At 39.0% G+C, this 11330-nt stretch overlaps 1 protein-coding gene across 4 annotated transcripts in view; it reads right to left on the bottom strand.

The window, feature by feature from the left end:
- Nucleotides 1-267: 267 nt before the first annotated feature.
- The window catches only part of DIP2C (disco interacting protein 2 homolog C), a 332048-nt gene continuing 320985 nt past the window's right edge, over nucleotides 268-11330 (bottom strand). For all 4 annotated transcript variants that reach the window (XM_042801790.1, XM_042801791.1, XM_042801792.1 and 1 more), the window contains 3 exons: nucleotides 10612-10786; nucleotides 8645-8768; nucleotides 268-3768 (listed from right to left, as the gene is read on the bottom strand). In XM_042801790.1, the coding sequence (XP_042657724.1) occupies nucleotides 3516-3768; nucleotides 8645-8768; nucleotides 10612-10786 (552 nt within the window). In that variant the 3' untranslated portion in view covers nucleotides 268-3515. The remainder of the gene's footprint in view (nucleotides 3769-8644; nucleotides 8769-10611; nucleotides 10787-11330) is intronic.

The following is an 11330-nucleotide window of genomic DNA, read 5'->3' as shown; positions in this document are numbered from 1 at the left end:
AGTGGCTGGCAGCCACCTCCAAAATCACGGTATTTTTGGAAAAAGCCAATGGAAAAAGGCAGATCACATTTCCTAGGGGTTTTATCTAGTCATCCAAGGCTTCTGAACTGATACAGAGGTTCTATCCCCACATGTGTGCCCAAGCAGTTACCCATGTACTTCCACTGGCAGAAAGCTCCAGCAGAGATGTAACACCTGGATCAGTAACTTGCACAACTGATGAGCAGTCAGTAAGAAGACCTTGCAACAAAAGTGATAAGTGACAAATTTGAGGAGTTTTACAGTACTAATGCTTGTTATTGCTTCTCACAAAATGTTACCAAGCTTACAATAATCTTTACACTTTCAGCAAAAATGTGAACAGTATATTTGAATATATTAAAAAGAATTAAAAAAACATTTCACAAAAAACATTTGTTGCCATATGAAAGTCTTTCAGCAATAAATGCCCACACCAGTATTTAAACATTGTTAAAAGTATAATGATTTGTACTAATAAATTATGCAACAAGAGAGGTAAACAAAATAAAATTACAGTATAGCTCTCCATGTTCCTCCACTGAGCATCCGCAGCTCTCGGAAGCTCCATTTTAGATGACTAATTAAGAAACTGATATTTTCAGAGCAACAAAAATAAAAGCTTTTATTTGTTCATTTGAATATAAAACAGGCGTTATCACAGATGTACAAAGCGTACTGGTGGTTTAACATACAAGAAGGTTGCTGTCCTTTGCACATAAAAATTTTTGTTTGAAACTGTGATTGGCTGAGTTACATGAATTTCTCTAACCAGTCACCACACTCTATGAAATAACGCTGCTAACATTCAACTGATAAAAGGGACAGTCTTCCCTTGGGTAAAGTGTCAAGCAGGATTAAATATATATAATAAACAAGCACCATGAGGAATCTGCTCCTGTTTGATTAGTTTTGTGTTTAAATGTTCATTGTGTACCCTCTTTTTTTGTGCATGTGCATCAAGTTGATTACATGGTTTTGTCTGACTCCAAAAGCACAAGGTCACAAGACAAACATTTTATACATTCTCATGAATGGTTTATCTACAGTACAGTTTCTAATACAGAACAATCCTTCTTTATTGCTCAGTCTGATGGTGCTTAAATGTTTCCTTCCTTTTGCTTTCACAACAAAACCAGAAACTCAGTTTATCATTTCTCTTAACTCAGGATTTAACAACCACAGATGACAGGTTGCAGAAGAGAGCTGTTATTAACTGCGTTTCACAACTGCATTGCAGTTCTTTTATTCTCTACAAATGCAAAGTTGACTTCGTGAAGGTTAAAGTGATGCTTTGAACGACAGCGAGATTTGTTTTGCAGTACTGAGATCAGCGATAGCAGGACTTCACAAGTTAGTTCACACACTGCAATTATGTTTGTAATCAATCAACATCTTGTCTGAAACCTTACAACAACTTGCCATTAAGAACAGATTTTATTCTTTGTAGGGAGCAGAAAAGGAATTTGACAAAATATAGGATTGGTCTGCAGAGCATGAATAGGGCTATTCACAGGACAGTGAAGGCGGAAAGGATGGTCTGAAAGAAAACGCGTCTGACATGGCAAGATGCTCTGTACTGTACATGCAGACTAAAACGTCCCTACCTTTTAAAAAGATTTTAAACACCCAGCATTGAGACTCCCTTATACGTGATATAAACATGATTACATTTGCCCTGCAACAATCATCTTAGTCATGCATATCCGGTAATGAGAGCCAGCATATGAACGTCTTTTGGGACAGTAAGAAAAGCATTCTTGGACTGCAGCTGGTAAATCCCACTCTTGATCACAAACAGGTCAATTCAGTTACAACCACGTGAAGGAAGGGGAAGGTTTTAAAAAGGGGCATGGGGTGCAGGGAAGACAACAGAACGGGGGAATCAAACCTCTCGTTTATCCAAAGGTAGTAAAATGAAGGCAGCTGTGATGCATGTTTTCCTACTCTTCTCCCATGATGGCCTCAGATTGGAGACCGTGGGACTCCTTCGTTCTTTAAACAGGCAGATCGGTTCCTCTGATGTTTTAATGTGTTTAGGGACTAGTTAGCAGATGCACGATTCGTGCCAGATCAGTTGTAGTGACTGTATGCTCCTCTCTGTTAAGGAATAAATTAAAGACCATCGAAACAATCGTTTCCTGTAAATGTAAACTGGATGCATTGGCCACCAAGCTACATGTCCTAGCTGAGAGGCAAATTGATTAACTCTGTGCAAATAACCCCAAAACTTTTCCTTATAGCAATAAAAACACCAACTAAAACAATGAAAAAAATTGTGCAACAAAGTTCTGCAGCTAGACAACAGTGCTATTCCTCAACCTGCCTTTTCTAAGTCTAACAAGTGTATGCACATGCCAGCACGAATATTTATTGTTGCCTCCATGGCAAAGAAAAGAAAATTACTGTAGTGCATTTTTAGTCTTAAATTCATTCACTGCCTTAAAAGCAGCAATAATTCCACTTGCTGGTATCTAGAGGATTCTTTTCGACAGGGATACTTAGCAATCCAGGATTGCTTTCTTTTTCAAAAAATTTGTGAGCAACATTTGATTATCTACAGTGGGAGACACCATGCAAGTGACAAGTACTGCATTTTAAACTTTAAAATCTTTTGTCATTAGTGAATTTATATTTCATATATATATATTTGATGTGATACTATCCACTCAAGATAATACAACACTTTGTTTTTATATTAGCAAACATTTCAAGAGTTTAATATTCTTGAATGTTTTTTCTCTTTTATACTTCTAAAGAGATCAAAATAAATTAAACGTTTTGTACATAATTACAGAAGAAGTAGTTAACTTATTTTATCTTTTTAGTTTAGTACAAAGATATTTGCAAGTTCATTGCCGAAATACACCTTATTTATAAATTTCTTCCATTCTAACGCTAACAGCAAAGGCTCTTTGGCCTTTGGGCTTTCAGCATGTCTGACAGAAAGCTGCAAGATTTCTAATTGAAAGGTGCTACTTTGGGTATTCTCCTCGTACCACTACATAGGTTCCTAAGATGTGGGATCTAAAATGGCTTAAGTTAGTAACGGATCTGTATTCATCAGCTTTTTATGACATATTAAAACAAATGAAGAAAACAATTATTTGTATTAGTATGCAAATTGTTTTAAAAGAATCCATTCGGAGGGCAGAATAAAAAAAAATCTACTTCAGCTTACTTAATGTAAAATACAAAGCCACATTTACTCAAAAAGCAGTATTGTTCAATAAGCAAAAAAAAAAAAAAAAAAAGTTTAAAATGGGCTTTTCCAACACACTGAAGGGCCTTACCCCATAGTCCTTCTTTTGTAAAATTTAGTGGTAAAGAAAACATTTCACATTTTATTTCCTGCCAATCGTGACTGCTTTGAAAAGTCATAATAGAAACAGTTCAATTCTGATGAGTGTCAGCATCTTATCTGCACACTTTTTTAGTGGACACCAAAAAATTTTATACATCTATAGTAAAGTCCATGGAAGCTTCAAGGTACAAGATTACATGTTGTAGGCCACATAGATGGGATCTAGCTGGTCTGCCAAAAATCCATCTCGTAGGTGCATACGTTGTTTCTCTCCACGGGAGTTGATAGGAATTACACCAATGTCCACAACCACCACTACCCCTACAATCAGATAGTGTTCCTCCAGGACCACGTTGGTGACCAAAGGAACCAGGTCCAAAGCTTCTTGCTCCGATCCATCCAGCTCAACTACAACAACCAATAAATTTGTCCAGGTAAACACCGCACTGGAACGAAAGAAAAAGTAATATTAGTGGTGGGGTTTTTTTACCCATTCCGTTTTTTATCCTTTTCATTCCACCTTGGTTACCCATTTTTTTCAACTTCTAGGGCTCCTTCTGTATGCTCACCACAAAGCATAAGGAGCAACAGAGAATATGTCTGCAGGCAGGGGCAGAACAGCCCCACCAGCTCTCCCTTTAATATTGTTGCAATACTAAGCATTGGGCTAAAATTTACAGAAACTCGAATCTAATCCTTGTCCGTCATGCAAGGAGGTAGTAAGACAACATGCAGTTCCCTCTGAAGCCAAAGAACTGTCACAGCACTGCTGTGTTCATGAAGGCATGCATGAGCGATGTGTGGATGGAGCTGTCTCCTCTGGGGTTTTTTGACGAGCAGCCCAGAAGCGCAAAGGAGGTTAAAAGAGGAGGCGCCAAAAGGAACAGCAGGAACATAGTCCGAGCTGAAAGGTCTTCAGGATAAACTCTGCCTAGCGAGGGGGTGAGGAGCCCTGGGAATGTTGAGACAGGCACCCAGAGGTGCCCGGGGAGGGCCCTTCCTCACTTGCACGGTGCTAGGCGGAGGTGGCTACGTGCCTTCTGGACTGGGCTGGCTGCTGGCCAGGCAGGTCAGAGCTCAGCTCAAAAGAACTGCGATTCTCCTGGATCAATCGGTTTATACACAAATAAGCAGTGTCTCCGACTGTTTTATTTCAGCTGTGTTTTATTTCTGTTGGGCTTAAGGGGACAGGAGTTTTTACATTCCTTATTAACAGGTGCAGTGGTCAAGGGAACACCATTATCACCAGTATCTCCTCTTTACTAAAAGAACTTAGTAAGATCCCAAAATTTTGGTTAAGCCTTTGAGCCAAAGCAGGTAAATTTTGGTTTCTGCTACTGGGCATCTTGTCTGGCTACAGATAATGCATTTATCCTTCCAAATATGGAGGCTGGGAAGGTATGAAAGTCTGGTGTATGCTTCCCTCCATCCTCCTCCCCATGTCTCAAATGTCTCCAAAGCCTCTGAAGTCTCACAGGAAGGCAGCAGGACTGAGAGTCCACATAGAGCAATCTCACTCTTCCTTGCAGGTGTTTAAGACACAGATGATGATTATTTCTTCCTCTAACTTATTTTATAGCATAAATAATAATATTCTACACATGTAACTCATACATCAGGCCCTGTACTTTACCGTCCTTTACCTTATAAAATCAGGGGATAATTTCCCAGAATTGTCTCAAGCATAAGCATCTGAAAGTTAGAATATTTTATGTATATAAGCCAACTTCAAAAAGAGCTACTTACCCTAAGGTCAACACTTGATTGAGACAGAAGTGCTGTGGTTTAGTCTACTAAGATGATTCTAAAAATCCCTGTACTTTGGAAACATATCTTACTTTGCCCAAAAGTTAGCTGTGAAAATGTGCTCTATGTTGATGCTTAACAGAATGGATTTTAGGAGAAAAGTACTTACTATTTAAAAAAAAATAATTTTCAGATCCTGCCAAAGTAATATTTGATTGAATTCTTATGTGCTTATTGATCTAGAAAACTAATGGACAGCCAAAGCAAGGCTGTGCAGGCTCCTTTTGACTTAATGTTGCTATGGAATGAATTTTGTCATTTTGTTTTCACATTCAAGTAAGTTGTGATTGATGCTGAATATTAACAAGTGAAGTATCGGTCTGCACAGGTGACCATCACCAGAGAGGTCCTAGATTTTTTATGGATTGCTGTACAAACATCTAAACTAATATTATATCAACAAAAAAGCCTGGGGAGGTATTATTAAAATATAAGTTAGCACTTGAAACCATGCTTTAAGCCTACTGTTAGCTTGTTACTTGGGAAAGCAATTAACAGCAAGACTCAGGAGCAGGACCCTAAAAAATGGCTTAGGAGAACTTAGTTTGTCTGAGTTCAGAAGCCTGATTCCCCAGACCTTCATGAAGCTTCTATTAAGTCCTAGAGTCCTTGACACTCCTAAGAGGGTTTCAATTTAACTTAAAATTCATGTCATATGTCATGATTCTAACTCACTGTTATCCACTGTAAGTAAAAGGAAATATTGCCCTTTATGTTCTCACCAGTTGAGATGAAGATATATTGGCCAGCATGTATCACTTATGAATAGATTAAATTTCTAGCCCTGATGAATAATAATAAAAAAAAAAAAACAACAACAAAACCCCCCAGGGACCCAGGAAGGCTGAACTTTCTCAAGAAATTATGGAGTTACACCCAGTAGATGCAACACAGCCAATACACTGAACTGGGAATGTCCCCTCTTGCTCCATCCATCCCACTGAATGCTTCAGGAAAAACAAGGAAGTTGTTGAAACACCTCCAGAGAAAGAGGTTTTCTTATCCAAATATCTTGTGTAGATTTTAGCTATTTGTCATTATGCAGAGAGAGAAAACCACTTCTTAGGAAATTCCAGGAAGCTATGTTCTGTTCCTCTTTCAAGTGTTTGAAGTTTAAATGAGTCAACAATGTGTTTTAATTAAAACACATACACATACATGATTTCTCAAGATATTTGCAGTATTAAAAACACTTTCAAAAATGTCTGGTGGAGTTATACATCACAATAAAAACAGACTGTGCCACTCTTTTGCTTGTCATGTATTAAGACACAAGAGACCCAGAGTCAGAGCTTGTTGATTTTGTGCTAAAATTTCTTAAGAGACAATAATAATTTTAAATGACCTTTTAGATCTGATCCTCAATGACAGAAGTTGCACAGCAAGATCACACGTCAGTCAATAAGTCATCACTTTCCTCAATGTTACAAAATGAGCATGTGTTTCCTGGAAGCTGAAGCTGTTTTTACAGTCTGTCAACTGGACATACCCAGTACCTTTTGTTTGCAATAGGTATCCAGGCAGTTAAATCCATAATGGGTCATTGTTACTGAAACAACAGCAGCCTTCAATAAGAACAGAGGCTCATGCCCCCGTCCAAAGAAACGCATATACAAAGTATATATAAAAGGAAAGATTTAACTGGCTATTATTTTGTCAAGAGGTTTCACAAAGACAAGAGGAGGATCTCTAAGTGAAGCTGAAAGAGAAGTTAAGTGAGAAAAGTCGAGGACAGTCAGCACTAGGACCATGAATGAAAACTCCATGATAGTGGCTTGAGAGAGCTACTAGGCAGAGCACTGGTTAGGAGGAGGTTGGGAACTGTGAGCAAACTGGCTGTTGTTGCTCTGAACTACCATGTGTCCATTTTCTGCAGCGACCACATCAGAGAAACATCTAACTCATCAGCAATTTCTCTTCTTTGAGGAAAAAAACAACCCTGAAGACTTTCAATTTTGGCCTCTGGGCAAAGGGTAGTAATAGTACAGTCTGTTTTCTGAAATCTTGCTCATATGCCTTGTACATTATCATCCAACTACTGGGAAGAGTTAAGGCACCAAGAATTATTTGCAGGTACTTCTATCTTGCAGAAATTCAGTGGCGTTTTTCTTCAGTCTGCCCAGCTTACTCCAACCCTTTTTTAGTTGCCACTATCCCACTCAGGATTTCCATGATAATGGAAGGAAAAGGATCCTCTCAGTGCTCTCAGTGGTCGTGAAAAAAGGAACATAATTTAAGCATTTTTGGCCACTGAAACCCATGATGGCCATTTCTGCAGTGTGATATGGCTACTTCATTCACTGCCCATGAGCTCACACTTTGAGGACACACCAATCTCTGACAAACAGGTACTGCTGAACACATCGATTTATGAATCTGTGGCCATCTTATAATAGAGCTGTTCCTAAATAGCTTGATCTGAAAACTTTCCATGCACTGCTGAGACTGATCTGAGACATTTGCAAGGAGAATGTCACAGCATCCTTAAAGTACTCACGCTGGTCTATATAAGGACACAGAATCCGTCACCCTGTGTAATGGCTAGTTGGCACAAGACTGTACTAGCAGTGATGATGCAGGGAGGAGGCAATAATGCAAAACCTCAGTTACAGTCAGCCAAGCAATTAACTGCCTTCATTTTAACAGGTATTTAAGAAAAAATCAAGGTGTTTTGACTAAAGAAACCAGTCTGGTCATTGTGTTTCATTATTAAGCTTACTGCTCCAGGCCACACCTTTGCAGCCAGGATTGAAAAGAAAAATGGAGAGTCACGTCTTATATCCGCTGAATTGCTCTGGCTGTTGCAACAGGTTCATTTTGCTGAAAGGAGAAGAGCTGAGCTGAGGTTATATCAAAACAAAACAACTACCTGACTCAGTCTTCTGATGCAAGAATAATGAAAAGCGATTTGTTCTCATGTCAGCCTCAAGAAATGATTACTTTCTGTGTGCATTTGATGATGTGATACATTGGTTAAGACATCATTATTAACTCATTGATTTACTGCTTCAATTTCCATTGTGACCTTGATTTGATCACTGCTTGATTTATTAACAACCAATTTAAAAGTAACAGTCTGTTCACTAATAAAGTTTATGAGTGTGTTCATTTATTTGAAATGTTTGCTTGCTTACTCCTTCTAATAACAACACTCTTAAAGCTTGAACTCATACCAGTTAGCTTTTCCTGGTTAGAATATAAATCTCAAACCCCAAGAAATAGCTACTGACCTACCTGAGAGCTGCTTGGCTCCCTCAAATTAAAATCCTTCACTTGTACTTAAAACCACACACAAAAAAAGAAACATATTGAATGATCTTAGCAGAAAACAGTCCTTCCTGATTAAATCTGTTTGTGAAAAGTTTCATCCTAAGGACATATTTACAGCTGGGTTATAAATCCTGTGACCATCCTGACAGGCCATTTCCTGGATCAATTGCAATATCCAAGAAAAAACCCCAGACATTATAGATAGTTCAGCTTTATATAAGGGACCTGGCGTTATATAATCCTTACCATTCTGTGATACTCTTGTGTGCTCTAATTACAGAGGTTTCAATATCGATTGGATGGTATCTCATCCCTCGTAACTCCATGGCTTCATCTAATGCACCCACAACATAAAGTGCATCATGGCGTTCTGGTGGTAAGGAAAAAAAAATATTAATGATTCTATTCTCCAGTACATTAAATTATAAAAATGTTCACATTAATACATAAGTAAAATAAGTATAAAATTTAGAAGTTATTCTCGAATTTCTGAAACCCTGAAGTGATTTTCGAACTAATGAGAATTTTCTATTACTGAAGTGGAACGCAGAGCAGAATGCCAGAAACACCATTCCCCTTTGAAGAAGAGAAAGGTGGAAATCTTTATCCAAAGATATTGGCATAAATTCCTGTTTTTTTCCCAGGTGGATGCATAAGAGACGCACTCTTTTTTAAGGCACCCTAAATAGACAATAGGCTCCTTATCTCTCTGTCTTTTGAAAGACAAAGGATGGATGTGACTGTAACAGTATGGATGGTGCTCTTCCAGTAGCTTTGAGATGGTCAGTACTGATGCTTAAGGTGTATTATGACGATGTTTATCAATAAACTAGAAATACATGCTATGTGCCAGATAGCAAATTGCTCGTTCAGACAAATGGCAAGCTCTGGAGCGTAATGCTCTTATAGTACAAATTTTTACTGACTAAAGACATAAATGAGGCTGAAATGACACTTTCTAAAATACATTAGGCTGATAATGCACGACTGCATGTTATCCATAAAGAAATAATACTCGCTAATAGACTTAAAAGGAGATAACTGCCTCTTTTTACATTAATTTAGCTAGTTGCATGGTGGTAATGTAATGGCAATATAGCCTCTACCAGTAATAAAGGGCAAAGAACTTTTTGCAAGGGGAGCTAAAAGTGGGAGGAAAATGGGAGACTTAGCAACTCTTTGCCAGGAGAAGATTTAAGCCATTTGAATGCTTAAGTTGCAATATCCTCAGAGAATCCTGAATTTGCTCAAGTCTGGGCTACTGTTATGAAATTAAAAAACCCCGCACAACTTAAAGTAAATCTCTTCAGGAAGATGCTAATGTAGGGACATGGGCAGCAGTCGTAATCCACAGTGATTACTAAAATGCTTTCAAATTGGATGAATCCACTCTTTGGCTGAATATTGGCAGTTCTAATTGCACTGACACCGAGGCCCTGAGATCATTCCTGGAAATGCTCGCAGAGTTGCTAGAAACCACACGTTGCCAACAGCCCTGACCGCTGCCTCAGCCAGCTGCCGCTCGTGGCACTGTACTCTGCAAAAATCACAGGAAAGTAACGTTTTCCCAAGCAGAGACTTCGTGTGCCTGGCAGTGCTGGTTTCCTTACTACGTGTGTACACAAGATAAGGAATGTCATAAAAACTAGTGATGAAATCCTGTATCTTCCCAACAGAAACTCAAACACCCTGTAGCTTCTGCAGGCTACTGCTTGTACTACATTTCAGTAACCATCCCCACAAGTTTAAAGTCAGGGAAGTTTGAGAAATGGACAGCTTCTGGATATTAGTTTATAACAGATGAATTATCGAAGAAGGTGGTCGTCACAGGAGGGACAGGGCTCAGGCTCACAACAAGGCTTCTTCTATCTGCACGAATGCATTCCTGCGGATATGACTGTGAGAGCAAATGATGGCATTTTAAGCTGCATTTCCTATTTTTCAAGCTGAAGCACTTGGCACATTAACAGTGCCAAAAAGCCACTAGTGAAGGGGATTTATAGCACCTGAGGTACAGTAAAGGAAAAGCAACTATTTCAGCAGGGAAATCTTGCCCTCTGTTTTATTTTTGGATTATTTTAACTAAAGCTTTTTTGCAGTTCTACAGGTTTCACAGGCTGAATATGTTGGGTAGCACAGGCCAAGAAACACAGTGTCAGCCTCAAAATAATACAAATCATGTGCATAAACCTACGTGACGAGAAACCTCTTACCTCCATTTGCATCTGTGAGTTCCGTTCTTCTCAGGAACCCCAGATAGCCAGTTCGGGCCCAAATAGTCTGTGTGTCTCCAAAGCTGAGTCTTGAATTAAAGTGATCTGATTGCAAAGATTCATCTCCATAGATGGTAAAATACCCACTGGCATTGTGAGTGCTGTGAACCCATATCTAAGTTAAAAGCAATTATACTGGTATTAATTAAAGTAGCTTTCCAGAATGAAGCAGTATTGAAAATTCTTGCTGCAAATATTTTTAGTCATAGCTAGATAACAGTGTAATGCCTTTTAACACTGTTTCTGAACTTGTAGGTGACCCAGTTATAGGCAGAGAGACCCCAATCTAACCTGACTGGAGTCAGAGTGTGGATCTGGGCCATGCTGGGGGGAGAGGGACACTTGACCCACGGCTGCCCCAGGTGAGCCACAGACCTGCACAGCCTCCTTGAATGGCTCTGAGGTCTGCTTGGTTATGGCAGTTTTCAGAAGAGCCTGTAGACCACAGTACACTTTCCACAGTCCCCCCTCCTAGTTCAGTGTATTTACTCCAGCAGGGCATCCTCCATGAACACCAGACAGATTATTTTAAAGGGTGAGGCCAGGGACCTTCACCTATGGAGAAGGATCCCTTTTATCGAACTCAAGGCATCATGGAAATATTTACGATTTCATAGAAATGAAATCTTACAGATGAATCTCACAAATTAGATTGTAGT

This window comes from Tyto alba, unplaced genomic scaffold (assembly GCF_018691265.1).
Source record: "Tyto alba isolate M040663 unplaced genomic scaffold, T.alba_DEE_v4.0 Super-Scaffold_38, whole genome shotgun sequence".
NCBI classification, from domain to species: domain Eukaryota; kingdom Metazoa; phylum Chordata; class Aves; order Strigiformes; family Tytonidae; genus Tyto; species Tyto alba.
This window is presented reverse-complemented; position numbering and strand designations above follow the sequence as displayed.